Source organism: Tympanuchus pallidicinctus, unplaced genomic scaffold, assembly GCF_026119805.1.
Source record: "Tympanuchus pallidicinctus isolate F22 unplaced genomic scaffold, pur_lepc_1.0 scaffold1, whole genome shotgun sequence".
NCBI classification, from domain to species: domain Eukaryota; kingdom Metazoa; phylum Chordata; class Aves; order Galliformes; family Phasianidae; genus Tympanuchus; species Tympanuchus pallidicinctus.
In genome coordinates this window covers 94187902-94208220 of record NW_026294618.1, presented here as the reverse complement: position 1 = coordinate 94208220, position 20319 = coordinate 94187902, and the positions used below count along the sequence as shown (strand labels likewise).

Below are 20319 nucleotides of genomic sequence, written 5' to 3'. Positions count from 1 at the left end.
GGCAAACAGCACGCTGCCCTCACCTAAGATGGCCGCCGCGCCGAGGGGCCGGGCGCAGCGGCCCCGCCCCGCGCTATATGAGGGGCGGCGGCGGCCGTGAGGCGGCAGGCGGGCGGCTGGTAGTACCGAGATATGGCTCTGCTTCGGGACGGCGTGCAAAGCAAGGTGAGGGGGCAGCGCCGGGCCGTGCCAGGAGCTGGGCCGCAGTGCGCTTGGCCTGCTCCGCCGGGCTGCCAGCGTTGTGAGGTGCGGTCCCAGGCGGTGGCCTGCGCTGAGGGGCTGTCAGCTGTCACTGGGCTGTGCCTCCCTCCCTCCCGCTCCAGCTGTTGTGGTCGGGCACCGACTTAGTTTTGCGTTCCGTGTGGTGCTGCCTTGGGACGTCGAAGCCCTGACCGAGTGCTCAGGTCTCGGCGCTGAATGTGTGTGGGATGGTTTGCTGCGTTCGGTTGCTGTTTCAGAGGAGGTGCAGCTTAAAGGCTGAGACGGGAACTTCGTGAGGTGTTTAATGGGAGTGCGTGCTGGCAGTGCTTAAAGATGCCTCTTTTACCAAGTGGTCTGCCTGGTTTAGTCTGTATGCCTTAATAGCTGGCAGCAACACCCCGGGTGGAAGGGAAGGCAGCCTTCCAGCAGGGGTCAGCTGCCTGGCCAGCCTCTGTAATCTGGAGCTGAATATAGTTTGCATTATGCCTAAACTGAACTCTGGAAGGTGAATTGTGCTTCAGGCTGTTTGTGCTGCTTGAGGGTTGTCTTCTCAGTGTCCTCTCCAACCTTCTGGGAGGTGCCTTGTAGGACTTGAAAGGCTAGAAATGCCCCCTCTAAAAGAGGGGAGACTTAGATATAAAGAGGAAACTTTTTACTTAAAGATAGTGAGGTTCTGGTGCAGCTGCCCATAGAGGCTGTGGTGCCCCATCCCTGGAGATGCTCAAGGCCAGGTTGGGTGGGTCCTGGGCAGCCTGAGCTGGTGGGAGGCAGCCCTGCCCATGTCTGAGGGTTGGAACTGGATTGATTGGTCTCTTCTAGATGTAAAAAATACATCTGTCTTGAACAATCTTGTTAAATAACCTCTTTCCTTCCATCTGCTTCCACAGAACATGAAACTTTTAATACAAACTTGACCTATTGAACTGACAGAATCTTAAGTGTCTTGCCTTCTAGTTCTTCACTTTGAATTGCGAATCAGCTGCTACTTCTTTCTGCTATGCATTAAATGACAAGCATTAGGTAAAATATCTATCACTTGAGAGTAGTGAGTGAAAGCCTTTGTAGGCTGCAGAATCTGCAAGTGAGAAGGTAAAACATCAGCTGTCTTGCAGCAATGAGTAACTGTGTATTAGTCTGCTTTTCTAACATAATGGGCAGGAGCACTGAAGGGAGGGGAAAATGTTCCCACTAAGGGTTCAAGTAGCTTTAAACTCCAGCAGAAAATGACCAAAGATTAACTAGCTATTCAGGTAGTAAGGCTGTCTTGGGATTCCAGCAGTTGCAGTGAAGATAGAAACATAGCTATCTTGTCTGTTCCTGTTTAGGTATGTGGGCAGTAGATTAAGTTTCTGGCTGTGAAGGAAACATCATTGTGTGCTAACCTTGAGTAGGAATTGTTGGTGTGTATAAACTAAAAACTGACCCTGAGTAGGTAAAGCAGAAGTGGCAAGATATATAGGAAGAGGAAGGGAGGGACGGTAGAATAAGGGGGATTGGAAGTGCAGTGGGAAAGATAGTGTCCTGGAGAGGAAAAGGCACTTCAGAAAGTGAAGCAAGCAGTGGGACTGCCAAGCAAAGCTTGTGTGAATGTACTGGATTTGTTCAAATGCTTGATTATTCAACTGCAGACTTAAGTGTTCAAAATACCGTTATAGATCAAAATAGTGGGAGTGAGTGTTGTGGCTGCTCTCCTTCACAATGGTCAGTGAAAGATGAAATATTATGTTTCTAGGCTTTTGCTGGGAACCTGCTGTTAGCACTTCTGAATGGCAGTTCTCTGTTCTAGCCAACTTCTACTAGATGCTCTGGAAAGGAGTTCCCTACTAGGTCTTTTGGTCTTTTGCTCTGCAAGAAAACACTTTATAGGGAGATGAACTACTAGCAAGGTAAAAGTTACTGAATAGGAATAGTGTGCTGTCCAGTCTGTAGGAGTCTATAAAGCTGGCCTAGTGGTTTGGACTACTGACAGAATCTCAGATCCACGGGAGATGAAGATTGCATGTGTTGCAGAGTCCCTTTTACTGTTCCTGGCTTCACTGTGGAAGGTTGGCAAAGCATTCTTGGAAATGCTGAGTATAGATTAGGGGCTTTCTTCTGTTGCACAATTTCCATCTTAGCTGGGCGTACTCCATGTTGTAGATGAAATATAGACTGGAAGTGCTTTGCCTCAGGCTGTGCTCTGCAGGCAAATTGCTATGGCAGGGTAGATTTGGCCTGTGTTGCCGAAGATGGTGCTTGATTCCTGGAGTGCAGGGAGTTCCTATGTGCTGCTACTTGGAGCAAGGTGAGTTAGAGGTTTTGGCTTGAAATGTGGGAACCCTGAATGGTGGCAGTATCATTCCTACAGCTCCTTTCCTCTGTAGAGAGCTGTTTGACCACTTGAGAGAAGAGCAAGTCTGGGATCCCTTTTACAGGAGAGCAGAGTGATCAGGGAGCTTATTGCACAGCCAGTGGCAACAGGTGCTGTAGCCGTAGAGCCTGCTTTCACAGGATTGCAGAATGGCTTGGGTTGGAAGGGACCCCATGGATCATCAAGCTCCAATCCTCCTGCTGCTGGCAGGGTCACCAGTCCCCATATCTAATCCTAGACCAGGCTGCCCAGAGCCCCATCCAACCTGTCCTTGAACACCTCCAGGGACGGGGCATCCACGACCTCTCTGGGCAGCCTGTTCCAGCACCTCACCACTCTCACAGTAAAGAACTTCCCCCTGACATCCAACCTAAATCTTCCCTCCTTCAACTTAAAGCCATTTCCCTTGTCCTGCCTTTCTGCCTGATTGGAAAGCTCTGCACTCAGTGAGGAATAGCATCTCACTGGGAATAAACTAAGCTGCTACTTTGCTTAAAACAAAGATTAAGAGGGAATAATGAAATAATTCCGCCACTGGAGTTGTGTGGTACAAAAATCACAGATTTGGGAGAGTTTTCTGTAGTGTAAGTAGCAAGGTAAAGACTGCGTACAAGAAGCCTGCTTCAGTTTTCCTGGTTATGTGTAACTTGGACAACTTCAGGACTATTTCAACTAAATGCCAGAGAAATAATAGCAGTTCTGTCCCAAAGGCTGTGAAATCAAAGCTTCTCATCTACTGTGTTGGCTCTGCTATGTGGATGCAGTGTACTTTCAGATATATTTTTAGTATTTTGATTAAGGGGAATCTTAAGCTACTAGTGCTGAATATGACTGAAATGCAATTCTAGGAAGTAATACTGAATGTGTGCTGGCCACTTGAAGGGCTGCTGGTTAACTCCTGGGTGTTGAAATGAGACATTCTGTAACTGAAAGCTCTATAGAAACTGCCAGAAAATGTCATAATATTCTAGTGGCCTTGAGAGAGCACTTAAACTGGTTTAACTAAACTACTCTGTTTAGGGGGGGAAAAAAGTGGCTGCTGGGTAGGTGGCAGATGTAATTACTTCTGTCCTGTTTGTGGCTGCAGGTTGACTGACAACAAGGAGGCAATCAGCAAGAGGGGAGCTGGCTGCAGCTGATAATTGGTAGAAGGTTCTCTGAAGTGTAAGCTCTCACTGAAGTGTTACTTGTTCCTTCTGGAAGCCAAGTTATGTTGCAAACCCGTGGATTAATCTGACATTCAGAATGAATATGGATACTTATTTAACTACCAACCAAATGTTGTATGCAGTTGCTTGCGCTAGCAGATTCTTTTGTTAGAATGGAGAAGTGACTGAGTCACTTCAGGAAAACTAACGCTAAATTGCAAAGAATGTGACTCTAAAGCTTGGGACACTTGCCAGAACCAGGCAGCTTCTGTGGCTGAGGAGCTCCACTGGGAGCTTGCGAGTATGAAGATGTGCTTGTGCTGAGTGAGGCCTGGTCAGAAACTTGCCAAGCTGAAGCCTGAGTAGGTGATGATCAGTGCTGCATTGTACTTAGGTGGTCCAACTTTCTCCTTTAAGCAGTAGAAAAACTGCTGTAAAATTCTGCCTGTATTGGTCAGTGGTATTCTCCTTGCTATCTTTTCTCTTTAGTGTCAAGATTGAGTGATTTATCATAGTGTTCTCATTAGTACCATAATATGAGTTCTGAAGCTTGAAGCAATCAATGTGATGATTATCTGTTTTTCTGGAGAGCTCTGTGTGGTGTCCTGCTCTAATTGCCAAGTCAGGCTAAGTAGGAGCTATGGTGACTGATATCTCTACTGAACAGGGATCAGATTTTCTTGAATCCACGTGAAGTCCTGAGGGTCCCACTATAAGTTGGTAAAGAGGCATGAGATGCTGAAGGCATCAGTACTGTAAAAGTTGCTGCAAACCATAAACTTCTAAAATCATACTGCAGAAGGGAAATAAAAGGTGGCAGTAGGGATGCTGTGCCCTGCTAGTTGGAGTGTTCAAGTTTCCAACCCAATTCAGGTGCTTCCCTGCTGTGCTGCTAAAGGAGCTACCATCCTTAGCACCTCTCTGCTGTAAGGGAGGCATGCTTTCACCAGCTGCTGAGCTCTGGTCTTATCCCCCAGCACTGAGGATGTGAGGAAGAACAGACTAGATTCTGGTTGCTGAGATGGGGAATCTTAGTTCTGCTCATTGTAGGAAGGAAGCAATGATGTTCTAGCTGCAAAATGTGTCCTGATGGAGAAGAGTTGTTAGGCATGGCAGTCTGGGGGGGGTCAACTAGGGTAGTTTCCCAGGGAGATCTTGAGCTGGGTGCCTGATATGGTAAAGGAACAAGCCTTGGGGCCTGGAGATGAAAAAAGGCTCTGCACAGCCTGCTTGTGACTGTAAGCATGTTTTTTTTTGTCATTGCTGCTTATGGGATGGGTGAAAGAGGAGTGATAGCAAGCATCCTGAAAGATGAACTGCTGGTGCTGCCAGGGCAGGTGATTGTGTCAAGACCAGGCATTACTGTAGAACATCTGCTCTGGCTGCTCACTGGTTTAGTGCCTTGTAGAGCTCATAAGTTTGGGTGGGCAGAGGAGGAGGTGGGGGGGAGGGAAGAGCTCCTTGGTTCCAATTCAGTGGAAAAATGCTATGGGGGAACAGTGCTCTGCACAAAGCTGGGATGTGTCAATGCTTTCTTTGTAGTGTGAGCCTTTCTGCCATGATTGTGTAATCTGAAAGGTCTCTGGCCTGGAGTTAGAAGCCACAGTGACCTTCATAGGGCTAGAATAGACCGGTGGCTTTCTGATCCTCAGTTTCATATTCCTGAAAGAACTGATGCTAAGGCTTGGGATAGAGTTGATAATCCTGTGCTACTCTACAACAATGAAATGTTTCAGCCTGCAGTGATCTTTATGCATAGGCTAGATAGTCATGTGTTTACTGTAGATGTTTAGGGCAGGAGAAAGTGCAAGACTTCTTCAGCAGTTAGTTCTTGATTATTGTTCTGGTTTTTGGACCCTCCTGTTGTGGGCTGTTTGTCTTTATGTACTGCTCTGAGTTGTGCTGCTGCTGACTCCTAGCTGTTCTTTGTAAATGAGGCCCTGCTGGAGCGCAAAGCTCTGCTTAAGTAGCATTACTGGGGAGTTATGAAGTTGTAGGTTGCACGTTCTTGCCAAATTGTTCTAATCTGACAAAGCAGTACCATCTTACATTCATACATTTATCTCTACCTCCTGTGCAGGCAACTACTAGGATGGAGAGCTGAGGATGGCATCTAATCACAGGTTACTTCCTCTGTGACGCTTAAGAAATCTCCCAAGTTGAGGACTGGCTGGTTTGTGTAACCTTTCCTGTAGTTTAGCTGAGAGGAGGCAGTTTCCTTTAGCTTATCGTGCTTTTCACAGACTCAGCGGTTTGTATTGTTAGTTCTGCTGATCCTGTTTGGACAGTGGAGATAAGTAAGCAGGATGCAAAACACAGTAAGAGGGGCTGCATCTCACTGCTTTGGCTGCTGGTGTTATCTGGCATGAAAGCAGCTGGGAAATTCTGAAAGTTGCCTTTCATTCAGATGGCAACAAACTTCAAGCTCTGCTCCTTGTGGAACTATTCCTTGAATAGTGGCCTTCTACCTAGCCTGCCTCTAGTACTTGAGTGGAGTGGTGTGGCTGCTGTTGGAGATGTTTGAACCACACCTCTGTGTTGTGATGCTTCATCTGTGCCTTCCTGGGGAGAGCTGTGTGCATGTAGGGGAGTGTGATTAGCAGCCTCACTCTGTGGCTGGGTCCCCATGGTGTCAGGAGTATCATACGTTCAGACCTAAGCGGTGTCTGGGCTGCTAGGGCTGCCCTTACAGGATACGCTCTGGAAGCACAGTGTTTGGGGTATCCCTCTCTTAGGTGTGGGGATCTGAGCGTATTTGCTAACAGTAACTATTAGTGATAGCTGGAATCTAGCCAGCAGCAGCCTGGCTAGAGGCAGCTGTGTGCCACCCTGGCAGCTGTGTCCTCTGCAGGCTAGTGGGGAAGCTTGCTGTCTGCCAGGATTTCAGTTCACAGATGGCCAGATGACGGGGGGAGAGGTTTCCAAAGCTCCTGGAAATAAAGCTTTCACCTTAAAAAGGACAACCCCTCATCAGTTCTTATGCAGCTTTACACAGAAGCTTAAAGCAGGATTCGAGCAATGTGTTGTATGATGGCCTTGCTCAGATGCTGTCTAGTGCTACTACTTGTGGGTTTGCTGCTGGATCTTGTGGTTAGCAGGTGGTATGTGCAGGCTCCTGGCTTCTGTTAGCCAATATGCTGCAGGGTGGTGAAGTGGTACCGCCTCAGCCCATCTCTTGAGCTTTTTTTCTGGTAATGTATTCAAAATAATCTCTAACGGATGGGTTTGGGATTTGGCCTGGCTCTGACAATTGCTCTTCAGCAAACTTCCTGTGTTGTGACCTTGATCAGCAGTTTCTCCCTTACACAGGAAATAAGAATGATTTGTTAGACTGCAGTGCTGGTTGAAGAGCCTCTTACGAGACAAGACTTGTAATGCAAGAACCACCGTAATGTAGGCTGGGGCTATTGCTGGCTTCTAGAATAGATGTCTGAAATTGGCAGCAACTTGTGTTCTTAATAGCAATAGCTTGTATTTCTTGATATCTAGATCGCTGCATCTACTTGATGTAGGAATTGGATGCATGTATCGATAATCATCAGTTATCTATGCTACATATGCCTAAAATCCTTTGCTTCCTTCTGAGGTCATGTAGCTGTCTGTGGCTGTTTGCCCTGAACATTTAGGTACAAGCAGTGTAGTACAAATCATTGAATTGAGCATCCTTCATAAACAAGAGGGAGAAAATGAGTAAAGCTTGTGTTGTAAAGCAGTAAGGTTCAGCATAACCTGGCCACTGCCCTGGTATCCCACATACCTTGACTTAAGCTGTTGGAAAGAAGTGTCTCCTGCTAAGAAAGGCACTGGATCTGTTTAAAGCTCCTGTCTGAATCAGTGTGAGGGTCTGGTGTGTCTGGTTTTTGAACCTGATATGCTCTGTGATCTCTGGTTAACGGTTTATTTGGAGCACATCCACATAGCATATTCAGAAACCTCTTCATAGGTGTTCCAATAGAAGCAAATAGCACTAAAATGTTGCCAGGCAAAGACTCTGTCTAGGTAAGGTAAGACTTGAATTCAGGAGAGGTAGAGGCTTGTAGTTACAAGTATAAATAGCTTTCATAAAGCAAAGTTCAGGTATCTCTGAAACTAGTTCTCATTCTAGCTCATGGGGGCTTTCTTTAAATAGCACGTGTGCATTCCAGCAGCTATTAACTTGATGCCAGGTACTTTGAAAATAGGATTATACTGATGCAGGGTTAGTACTCCAGTATTCTTGGGTTCTTGTCTTGTTTCTGGCAGACACTTGGATCTTAGACTTCTAGGAGTCTAAGGAGGTTTTAGGCATCTGCTCCATTTTTCCCTGGGGGCAAAGAAACCTTCACAGCTGTTAGAACAGTTAGTAGAAGTGCCACTGTGGAACCAACTTTGTGTGCAGTAGTCTTGGGAGATCAGAGTGGCAGCAGTGGCCAATCTGAGCCAGAGGAGGAAGAGCCTAGTTTGGTGGATAAAAATCACTTAATTCTTGTGCCAAAGCAGCTGTCTGATGTAAAGATAAGGAAACAGGTCACATGACTAGGCTCTTAAGAGCTGTTCTTCCATATATTGTGGAGATAGAAATTGAGGAGAACTATTAGTGCTGTTACTCCCTTCAAAATGATTTAACAGTCTTTGGCTTGATGTGCTTAAGTAAATAAAGCTGAAGAAGTACTGGAGGGAAGATGCTTCTTTCTAGGAATACTTCACTAATACCCTGAGTTGTTCCTAGACAGTTGGGTCTGTGGGCTCTTAAGTAACACTATTCTTATTTTATGTGCTTGGAAGAGAGGGTTGTGTTGGGGCTGTTAGATCCCTGTGCGTGCTGCTCCTTGAGGCAGCAGTCTGCTGCAATGTGGTTCTTGTTGACAATGCCACTGACTGATTTAGCTTCACTAAGCCTACTGGATGCTTGACCAGAGCTTGTTTTGTGATTTTTGTGAATTCCGTTGCAGCTGAGGTCTGTATCTGTAGACCTGAATGTTGATCCTTCTCTTCAAATTGATATACCTGATGCTCTGAGTGAAAAGGACAAAGTGAAGTTCACGGTACATACTAAGGTAAGGTAACGGGGCTAGAAAGTGCTCTTTGTGGATATGATGGAAGTAATCTATGTATTTGTAATGAGCATACCTGCAAAAGTGGGTTTGGCAGTGAGGAAAATCTAATTAAATGGAGCTTTTCCACTTAAAGGTGGCCTGAGGATATAAAGGCAGAAACTTTTACATTTAAGACTTGAATGCGCCCTTTAAGACAAGGTAACTGATACACTAGGTTGGATTTACTTTTAAATAAATAAATAAATAAAGTAGCTTGAGACTGGGAAGGCTGGGGGGAAGGCAGCTACTGTGAGGTGCCACTAAATAAACTGTATGAATGCTGTTCTACAGCAGTGCCTTTTCTTCAAACAATGTTCTTAGTAAGGCTCTCATTTGAGTGCCAGCTCAGCTGAAAAGGAGTAGGCGAGGCTCTTACTAGGCAAAATAGCTTCCTTTGAAAATAGAACTGTTTCTAAAAGCATTCATTTACAAAACAGTGAGGCTTCCTTATCTTCTCTTCCAGACTACGCTGCCAGCTTTTCAAAGTCCTGAGTTTTCAGTTACAAGGCAGCATGAAGATTTTGTGTGGCTGCATGACACACTCAGTGAAACTGAGGAGTATGCAGGACTCATTGTAAGTAGTTCCTGAAAATGTGATTCTAAACAGAATTCTGTGGTAATTTAATGTGGAAATTAGTAAAGACACGAAGTCTGTTTTTTACTACTGCTGTTAGTATTTCATGACATGGATATTCCTTATGCTTTCTTCTTACTCGCTCAAGTGGTATAGCTCTAGCGTTAACTTTCCCTATAGGTTGGCTGGGAGCAGCAAAACAGCCACAGGCCTCAGTCCCTGACACCACAGTGGGACTAGTATCTGCCCGAAGGTGGATCAATAGACTGATCCATTAAGTCGTCTCTCTTGTCTTAAGGTTATTCAACTGCCACAGCAGGCAGCTGGCTATGCAGTGTGTAGTAGAGGTTTTTTTCTCTTGTTTGGCTTCGAAGTGCACAGAGCTGGAGGGAAGATGAGAGATTTAGGCATCTGAGCTTCCTGGTTGCAGAGCCTTGCTGGCTTGACACGACCCTGCAAAAAGACCGTCTCCCACAGATTGCTAGAAGTAACTTTGTAAAGCTTAAGATCGTTACTGTTTATCCCTAACCAATTATTTCTTTGCTAGATACCTCCAGCCCCTTCCAAGCCTGACTTTGATGGTCCCAGAGAGAAGATGCAGAAACTAGGGGAAGGAGAAGTATCTATGACCAAAGAAGAGTTTGCCAAAATGAAGCAAGAGCTAGAAGCGTAAGTAGGATGAATGTATCTATCAGAATGCTGCTAAGGGCTGAATGTAAAGCCGCCTTCTGGGAGAGCAATATATTTAATGGTAACTGATGTTGAAGGTGCTGCTCCCTGATATTCTGTAAAATCCTGGAATTAGGGAGTACGTTAAGCTTCTCTCAAACCTGGAAAATTTCCTGGTTACAGACTGTAAGTAGCTTCTTAATTGCTAGCTGGCTGTTTCAGAGGCACACTGAATACTTTTACTGGAAAACTTGAAGCAATTCTTTGTGCAGTGGAGTTGCAGATGGATCTGAGGCTTTTTTTTTCTTTCAGTGAATACCTCGCTGTCTTCAAGAAGACTGTGTCATCACATGAAATCTTCCTTCAGCGGATTTCTTCTCACCCTGTGCTCAGCAAAGATCACAATTTTTGTGTTTTCTTGGAGTATGACCAGGATGTAAGAGACCTTCTACTTTGCATGTGAGGCAGGGTGTTAGAAGTGCTGCCACTCTTCTGTGTGGTTAGGTTAGAATGTTATATAAGTCTACCCACAGTGTCAGCAAGATGTTGCCAGTAGTAGTAGTAGTAGTTGAAAGATAGAGGCCTGTCTTTAGGTCACTTTGCTGCATTTCTTAACTGTAATCAAGTTAGGAAGCCAACTTGATGTGTCCTTGGATCTTAGGAGCAAATATTGTGCAGGTGTGTTTCTGCTGTCTCTTTCATGATCCTTTAAAATGAAGAATATCGGTGTGCTGAAGTTGGTACTGCGTCTGTTTTGTACCTCATAAGTGGTGGATGCTGATTGATGTTACCTATGGAGAAGCTGAGCTGTTCCTGGGAATGAGAAAAATCTGTTGTGGAGCAGTTGAACTGCTAGTAAAGCTATTTGTCCTTTTATAGAACTTACAGGGGTGTTAAGGAGAGCTTGTAAATCAGGCTGCTCTGTCATATGTTAGACATAAGTGATGTTAATATTCTGTTAACATTAAAGTCGTCATCTTTTCCCTGCATCCATCCTGGATTAATTTGAAGCTGTCTTGGCCTCTCTTGTAGCTGAGTGTTCGGAGGAAAAACACGAAAGAGATGCTTGGTTTCCTTCTAAAAAGTGTGGTAAAGAGTGCAGATGAAATCCTCTTGTCTGGAGTCAAGGTAAGGTAGTTGGTTTGCCTCCTATTTGCTTTATTCTTGATGGCTTCTTATTTCTTAAGGGACATTACTTATGTGCTTTAGGCTTAGTGTATGTGAGGCTTAGATTTACTACTGCAAACCTTACTGCTGTCCCAAGATGTGCAGAGTGGCCTTTTGATTTTAAATAAATAAAAAAAGACACTGAGGGTATAGACTGCTGAAAACTTGAGTGTATTTCAAGAATCTGATGTGCAAGAGTTGCCCTAACATCTGATCCTGCTGGGAAAGAGGGAATCTTCCCTTCAGCAAACATGCTTTTGTCTACTTCAGAGGTCTGAATAAAACAAGTTATGGTTTCTGCTCCTACTGGTGAAAATAAAATATCAGGCTTCTGTAAGTGGTTCAACTTCAGCTTTTCTATTTTGTTGCCATGGTAGCTCTTTCTAATAGACTTGCTATCCTAAACACCATGTCATGAAGCTGGTGTTACAATAGATATGTTTTGTATGGATTTTAAATAAGCTTGTAAACTGCTTAATATTCAATTACTGTGCTGTTAAAGGTCTGGGAAACGAAATTGTAACAGCTGTTAGCTTTGAGGGCTCTCTGGTTACTTCAGCCTGCAGCACTGAGTAGTTGTGTGTCAAATCCATCTTTGCTTCAATGTGTAACTATTTAGAAATTCTCAGGGTCTTTTCTTGAACTCTACTTTTCAATAGAGATTGACAGGCATAAAACTCAGGTAGCTAATGGTGTTTGTTTAGACCCTTCCTTAAATAGAAAAATGCCTGTGCTCTGTGGTAAAGTAACTTAACAGGTTATACTCTCTTTCAGGAAGTAGATGACTTTTTTGAGCAAGAGAAGACTTTTCTTGTAAACTACCACAACAGAATCAAGGACGCATGTGCAAAAGCAGATAAGATGACAAGATCTCGTAAAAGTGAATCTTTTCAAAGACCTTTCTAAAGACCTGCAGTCTCACTGGATTTAGTGATTTCTGTAGCCTGAAAACCTTCTCTTGTTCTTGCAGATATTGCAGATGACTATATTTATACTTCAGCTTGCTTGAACAGCCTGGCATTAGAAGAACCTACAGTTATCAAAAAGTAAGCAATGCTAATTGCTCAGAACATTCTGAGTTTTCAGAAATTCAGGGGGTTGAGTCATAATTAGTTCGAGTTTCTTGAATTGTACACAGATGGCATTGAAACTTTCTTTCACCTGATGCATCAGAGGAAAGAATATCAGCTGCGTTGGTTACTTACCTAACTGATCTCATGCCACTTGTGTGGCAGAGCTGAACTGTACTGCTCAAATCTTCTTCAGTATAGAAGCCCTGAATTTTATTCATATCACAAACTCAGAGAATATAGGAAGAGTTGCACCCCTGTATTCTGATGTATTAAATACATTTACAGCCTACACTAGAACCTCTGAAGTTCCAAAATAGTTTTTTTTTCCACTGTGGAAGCCTGGTCATTCTAATATAAATTATCTTGATAACAATGTACTGAGCTTTGCTAATGCAGTTTACCAGCTGGAAAAAAAACCAACAAAAAACAACACCAACAAAATAGTCTGTCACTCTTGGAGAGTAGCAGTGGGAAATTCTTTACAGGATTGTTAATGCTACTTGTTTATTATTTTAAACGGTGCCTAGTTGCTCAACTCTGTTAAAAAGGAATCCAGCACCTCTTGCATTAAATCTTTTGTCCATGTTTCTGCCTAGACCATCTTTTGAATCTCTTGTCTGCATCCATATCTAATGCTTATGCATTTTCCTCCCCGAGGTACTTGCTGAAAGTTGCTGAACTCTTTGAGAAACTCAGGGTAAGAGAAGCTTTGGGAAAAGTAAAAATAACACAGATCTGTAAGTCTGGATGACACTGTCCTGTTACATGCAGATTCTATAATTTCTTCTGCAGAAGGTGGAGAGTAGAGTTTCATCTGATGAAGACTTAAAGCTCTCTGAACTGTTGAGGTACTACATGCTCAATATAGATGCTGCTAAGGTGAGAACTGTCTTCTTTGTGAAGCTTGTTTTTGTGGAATTGTGACTCAGTTATCTCTGTGCTTTGAGAAGATAGGAAGGTGGACCCTTGTCTCACTTAAGAAACCTGGCACTTTTGAATGACAGCAGAATATAGAAACTATTTATGACACTGTCTAGTCCACTTCTGAAACAGTTAAGACATCTGGCCAGTTTCTTTGGCATGTAGAGGTAAAAAAAAAACCTCAGAATCACAGAATTGTAGGAGTTGGAAGGGACATCTAGAGATAGAGTCCAACCTATGTAAGTTGGGACCTGTTTTACGTAGGGGACCTGTTTTAGCATGCTGCACAGGTTAGTGTCCAGACAAGTCTTGAATATCTCCAGAGAAGAAGACTTGACAACCTCTCTAGGCAGCTGGTTTCAGTTCTTTGTCACTGACAGTAAAGAAGCTCTATGGGAGATGCTCCAGGCCCTTAATTGTCTTTGTCACCCTCCACTAGACTCCTAGGAGATCTCTGACTTTCTTGAACTGGGGAGCCCAGAATTGGAGACAGTACTCCAGTGTGTCCTCACCTAGGATAGAGTAGAGGGGGAGGAGAACCTCCTTCTATTTGCTGGCCATGTTCTTTTTTTTTAATGTACCTCAGGATACTGTTGGCCTTCTTTGGCCTCAACTCAATGGATTCTTGTGAGTTAGAGTCAATTGAGTTTCAGTTCGCAGTACTCTGATACTTCCAGTGTTTATAACCCATTAAAAATGCTGATGACAAATTAAAAATCCTTAAGTAAATCCTAAGTACTGGAGCCCTCTCGCATAGTTATGTGACAACTAGTGGAGTCTGGACTTCCAACAGGTAGTGTTATTACTACTCGGTGGGGAGGCCCACCTTACAGAAGGATGGAACTGTTTTAAAGGGAGTAATTATAACTAAAATAGCCCTCAAACTTCCTTGATTAAGACATAAATCACTATCTTGAGCATGTGATACTGTATGGGTGAAACACTTCTGCTACTTTGCTAAGAGTAAAGAGTGTTAGAACAGTTTGTTAGAAAAAGCATAATCTAGTGCTGGCAGAAGTGAAACCTCCTGCTAAAGTAGTTTGTATCTCAATTTGACTGCAGTCCTCTTAAGATTTTTACATGTTATTCCTGTCTGCTTTCAGGATCTTCTGTACAGACGTGCAAGGGCTCTTGTTGGTTATGAAAATTCAAACAAAGCTTTAGACAAAGCCAGGCTAAAGAGCAAGGATGTCAATCTGGCTGAGGCACATCAACAGGATTGTTACCAGAAGTTTGAAAAGATTTCAGAATCTGCAAAACAAGGTGAAAAAGACTTTGCTGTACTTATCTTCAAGGGAGATTTTAATGCAGTTGTGGTTTCAATGTTACCTTGGACAGCTGTAGTCTTCTGAACACTCTCCTGTAGCAAGTAGTCTGAAATTCTTAGGGACTGTGTAAATGTATGTAAAAATTTTTGCAACTGTATCTTCAGAAGAATGATTGTCTGAAGCTGAGCCATGTCTGCACTAGACCAACCTTAAATATAAGCCCTCATTTGCTTTCTAGACTGAGCTCTTGTTCTTAGCTTCCACACCAAACAACTGTGGAATCAGGCTTCTTCTCTGTCCTCTTGCTGCTGAGTGCCTGATACCAAATCTCAAATGCTGCTGCTTAGTTGTATGCTTTTGGCCAGTATTAAAGAGAAAATGTACCTTCAGGTTGCACACAACTTCCTTCCTATTCCTGGTTTCCAAATGCTCCAGCCTCTCCCAGAGCTTGTGTGGCTCACTATTTTATTCATGTTGTTTTCCTACAAAACCCTTCTGTTTCAGAGCAGATAGGCAACTTGTCTACTAAGATAACACTACTATGTGAATCAGTGCATATTCTGGCTAGAAACAGTGAGACTTAGCTCTTAAATCTTTTTTGGTCAAACTCTGTACTAGAGTTGCACAATATGAAACACAAAGGGCATTACTGAAACTTCAGTCATTACTTTGTACATCTCTCATCTATGCTTATGCTTTCTTCCTACAGAATTGATAAGCTTCAAACAGAAGAGAATAACAGCCTTCCGCAAAAACCTAATTGAAATGGCAGAACTGGAAATAAAACATGCAAAGGTGTGTTCTTTAGAATTTAACAGAGGTAGCTTGAGATAAGTAAATAATGTGCAACCTACAACTTGCTGGGTTTCCATTTAAGTAATTGTAAAATAGAACAGTCAGGTTCTCTGAGATCCAGAGAAGAGGAGGAAAAGGAATTGAAAGTCTGTAAGTATTTGAATATACAGTGAACAAGTGCTAGCAGTCTCGGACTGTCTTATGGGACAAAGGCTTTCAGCCTGTCATTCCTGGGACACTGGCCTGTTGCCCTGTGAGTAAGAATTTTCAGTTAGCATGTAGCAGGCTGCCCTTTCATTTAAACTTCCTGTGAAGCCACTTCATCTATGGTATTTGACCCCTCCTGAATATGCCTGATAGTGGGCAGCTGTGGATGCGTTACTGAGAGCTGTGGGCACGTTCTGCAGCTTGTGATCCAGCTGTCGACTCTTTTTGGCTTTGTGAAGGGAGGCTCTGTGCTGAGCAAACTTGATGGAAGATGGAGAGGCCATTTTGCGTGCTGTAATCTTAATGTAGGAATGCATATACTAATTGTAGGGTCTGCTAATTTAGAGAACAAAGTGGAAAGCCTGAAGAAGTAACTCTAGCCTCTTTTGGGAAGTCTAAAGAGTCTAATTTTCCGTTCCTTGGACTTCATTATGGGTAGTACTTCAGTGCTGTGCTTAAATTAGATATAAGAAAGGCTCTGTTTGGCCCACTTTAAAAAAAAAAAAAAAAATCTAGTCTCCTGTCCTTTTCCTCCCTCCCACAAACAAGGTCACAGTTGCAGGTTTACAGAGAGGAGCAGACCACTGACTGCTTTTGACAGTGCTTGAATACTTGTTTCTGCAGTACAGTCTCTTAATTGTTGTCACAAGCTACAAAATCTGGGGATGGACCTGACATCTTGAAAGCTCCTTCATTGTTGAAAACCTGATTTACACAATCAGTCTGACTCACCTGAAACTAATTATCTTCCTTTCCAGAATAACGTCTCTCTCCTGCAAAGCTGTATTGACTTGCTCAAGAACTAAGGAGCCTTATTCTGAAAATGTGAAGGAATTTAAAAAAAAAAAAAAAAATCAATTGCACTCAATGGCTGGGGTAACTTATTGGCTCAATTTCATAAGCTTAAAATAAATATTGTCACTGAGGTTATTTGACTAGTACTTAAATATGTTGATAGTGATGTTGACTTCCTTGGTATAAATGAGAGCAGAACTGCGTATGAATTTTCTGGATGTAGCTACATCCTGTTGACTGATAACTCAAAATGAGTCAAATGTTGGGGGGGAAAAATTAATTTGCTGTTGACTGATTCTTCATCTAGTGGAAAATCTTTTTGGAGAAGAATTCCTATTTTCCAGGATCGCAAAGCAGTCTGTTGTTGTAGACTTGATATTTGAAAGTTGCAAGTGGGAATAACTTATGTGTAGAAATTTTATAAAGTAAATACCTTTAACATTCCATTTCCCAGATGGATTTCTACTACAGTATATTTTGAATTTGTATAACTACATTCAGTATTTGTACACTTGGGTGATACAGCAAATAAAGATATCTGACTAAACAAGCTGTTGCTCTATGGCAAGACTTTGTGTGGGATCTAAGTGACATAATGGGGCTTCCAGGTACAGAATTATCACATTACTCATCACCTGGAGCTTTTCATTCTGTGCACTGGAGATGTATATTTGGCTCAGTAGGAATGATCTTGAAATGGATGTTGATGTGAAATATGGGGAGTTGAGATCATGCTGCTGCTTGAGAAGTGTTCTTAAACTGTTGGTTGCTATATGCTGTACGCCAAGGAAGCTAAACCTAGGTCTGGATGGCTTGGACTCCTTCAAACCGCTTTGCAGCGCTTCATTTGTGTTCTACTGATCTTGACGACACCTGTTAGTATCAAGAGTTGTTTGAAACTTCAACGGTGCTGCAAGCACAGCCCTTGTCAGTCTTCTGTGTAAGCTGTAAGTCTTTACATTTCATGTGACCAACTGGGCATTCACTACCATAATCTAGGTACTCCAATGTGGCATGGCAGTGTAGCTGTCGTTTGACGTGTGAGGATACAGGTCAGCTAGAGCTGTCCTAGAGACAGCTTTCTGTAGAGTAGAAGAGAAACTTGAGCGTATATTTTTTTGTTTGAACTTCTAATTGTGCTGAAAGCAGACTACATAGCTATGCTCTGATCAGACTGTTTGAAGCAGTTTCAGCTAGACAAGCTTGTTGAATTGCTTACTCTTCTATAGCCCACTGCTTATTTATTTGGACTCCACTGTGCTGCTCTTGGCAACCACATCTTACAGAGTTGTTAGGTAGGTTGCATTGTCTGTAACAGGGAAACTCTGCTTGCTTGTCCTGGAGTGTTCAAGCATGCAAACTTTCCTTAAAAACTGTGCACTGCACCTTCTGCCATTACTTTGGCTCCTTCATTCAGAGGAAAGAGCAGGCTGAGGTTTCCTGGGGTCAGTTAGTATGCTAGCTGTGTCGTGATGAACGTGGCTGTGACTCACAGCAACTGTGGTTGCTTCATGTCCTTTTGCACCTATTTGTACCTATTGCATGTTTTATGGGGAAAGTAATATTGCCTTGCTTATGGTACTTGACAGCAAAATGCTGCTTATATAATGGATCTTCTGAACCCAGCTGTAGTATTTGGGTTGTCTGTGTTTTTTTTGTTTTTTTTTTTTTTTTCAAACTTTTCATTGAGTTTGGTTTTAGGGAAGTTTGATGCAGTATTTTAAGTAAAGTGGATTTCATCAGATTTAAACATTCAGAAGATTTTGTAATTACAGTATTATACAAACGCTGTAGTCAGCAAATTCGCAATAACTGCAAGCGAAGCAGCTATAAAGCAGTCTTTGTCAGTGACACGGTTGCTCTGCAAGAAGCTGCCTTCTTCTAGCTGTACCGGTAGAGTGCGTCAGTCTGCTTCAGTGCCTGAAGCACGTTTACTTGGAAAAATACCACTCAGCACAGATTGTGTTCCTGGAGGCCAGTGGGTGGCAGTCTGGGACAGCCGGTAACTAATAACACCGCGTTTACTTTCAGGTAGAGTTGTGATGGAAGTACTGGAAAACTGCTGCATACCCTAGTTTCCTATCCAACAGCTAGACATATGTTGAGACTTATGAGAAATTGACTGCATATGTGAGCATTCTGCTGATAAGGACCAGTAAGAGTTTAACGTAATATGACTTGGCATGTAGCATGGCCTTGAATAGAGCCGTGGAGCAAAGAAAAGAGCATGCAAGTTGGTGTGATAAGACAGTTGATCATCAATATGACATCAAGTGTTTAAAAATATTGCTGAGACTCAGTTTGAAAGGCTGTCTGGGGAGGGCAAGAGCAGAATTTCACAGATGCCTGAAACAGGGATTGTCTTTTCAGTATATACTCCCCCATCACATCTACTAAGCAGTTTACTTTCACAGCCTTGTTACTCTGATCTAAGCGTTGTGAATGGACTTTGTAGGAGGGGCACAAGCTTTACCATTGTTGTGGTTACTATGGTATGTGGCTTTTGCTTGAAGTTAGAGGGGAAAACTAATGTTTGCTGAAGTTTGCTCAGGTTTGTTAGACTTCCAGTTCTAATATTGCTGATGGAGACTGTCAGCACTGTGACCAGGAGGTAAGCATACCACTGACCTGCAGCACAGGTCTGTTCCAGCAGTTACCTCTAAGAGTTAAAATAACAGGTCTCTATACTGATCCAGCTTGCCCTGCCTGGGTAGGGATTGGGCCAGGGATTCTCCTAGAAGCAGCTCAGCAGATAATAATCTCTAGTCATGTACGTCTTCTGTTAACAGCTGATTGCAGAAGCACATCTTGTACATTGCATCTTAGTGCAATGCTATGGCTTGGGTTACAGGAGATAGCATAGAGAAACTGTCCTCCATCAGGGAGAATGTTTTTACCAGCATAAAGCTGCTGGGCTGCATAGGGTTTGTAGAAGGGAGCTCTGTATTCTACAAACATGGTAAGTTAGGAGTCTAGTTTTTCTATTCCATTTGACAAAGAGCAGACGGTTTTCATCCTTCCAAGGGAAGTGTGGATCCTGAGGAATCCAGCACCTACTCAATATTAGAGAGAAAAAGGGTGATTCATGTCCTTGAACAGAGTAGTGTATCTCTGCTTACAGAGAAGTGAAGATGACTGTTGGGATGGTGAGAGTGAAATAGGATAGAATGAATGAATGGGTGCTGCAGGTATCTGGCTGAGTGTTTTTTGGTGGAGCAGAGCTGAAAGTAAGACAAGCACAGAACAGTGGGTCTGATTGAGAGTGCACCCCCAAAAGGGACTAGTAGCAGGGCAGCTGGATGCAGAAGGCTGTAGTCCTGGTATGGTGAGTTTGCAGTGAGTCAGTCATATTAAAATAAGAGCAGTTTAGGGCTGGATGAAACAGGTGGCAATTGTGCTTAGGGAGTATGTAGCATCTGGGTATTGGAAAACCGCAGATGAGAACCAACCTGGTCAAATATGATAAGCTGATAAATATGTCCTGTTGTGTGAGATTGCATCAGTTGAAATAGCAAGAAACAAAGGATTCAGTAAAATAGGGTTTTGTATCTGCAGAAGGGGAATGATTAAGGGTCAAGTGTGCTTGTAGAAGAAGGAACTATTTTGCTGTGATTTCAGGAAGGTGTGTCACTGATGCTGAGGGTGGTAATCCAGGCAGAGAACAGTTCCTGTGCCTTTGGAATACAGAAAGCCCTGACTGACTATGCATGGACTTGATGCAACAGCTTGTTTATTCTATAAAGTAAAGAATACTGCAGAGTTCCTGTTCTTGAGTGTAGCTCTCAGTAATTTGCTGCTATCTCAGTGCTGAATGAGGAGTTATTTCAACTTGCATTCCTGAGAAACACCTCTGTCACTGCATGGTGACTGTGGAAATTGGAATTGGATTTGAAATTTGTCCATTTGCAGCTCACTGGTCTCCAGTGAATGATTACAGGCACTGGTCATCCATTTTAATCCCCCGGGTCACTGACTGGTTCTAGCTGTAGAGCAGCAGCTTGCTGTTTTTGGGAAATGTGCTTCATCTGCTATCAAATGCTGTCCAGTGGCTGGGCTCTGGTGTGGGTTCAGCCTTG

The 20319-nt window shown here is 43.2% G+C and overlaps 1 protein-coding gene across 1 annotated transcript; it reads left to right on the top strand.

The window, feature by feature from the left end:
- The first annotated feature begins 22 nt into the window (after positions 1–22).
- Positions 23–16793, top strand: SNX5 (sorting nexin 5). The gene is made up of 13 exons (XM_052677189.1): positions 23–165; positions 8631–8735; positions 9238–9348; positions 9896–10017; positions 10330–10453; positions 11050–11145; positions 11959–12064; positions 12155–12230; positions 12915–12954; positions 13050–13136; positions 14282–14441; positions 15156–15241; positions 16207–16793. The coding sequence occupies exons 1-13, from the start codon at positions 133–135 to the stop codon at positions 16252–16254; spliced, it is 1194 nt and encodes a 397-aa protein (XP_052533149.1). The 5' UTR covers positions 23–132; the 3' UTR covers positions 16255–16793.
- Positions 16794–20319: the final 3526 nt, after the last annotated feature.

Bases quoted from the DNA above. Each gene is read 5' to 3' on its own strand.
- SNX5 (XM_052677189.1), top strand. From the start codon at position 133: ATGGCTCTGCTTCGGGACGGCGTGCAAAGCAAG. The intron at 8,736-9,237 runs GTAAGGTAACGG...CTTCTCTTCCAG, and splicing joins AGTTCACGGTACATACTAAG to ACTACGCTGCCAGCTTTTCA. The intron at 13,137-14,281 runs GTGAGAACTGTC...GTCTGCTTTCAG, and splicing joins TCAATATAGATGCTGCTAAG to GATCTTCTGTACAGACGTGC.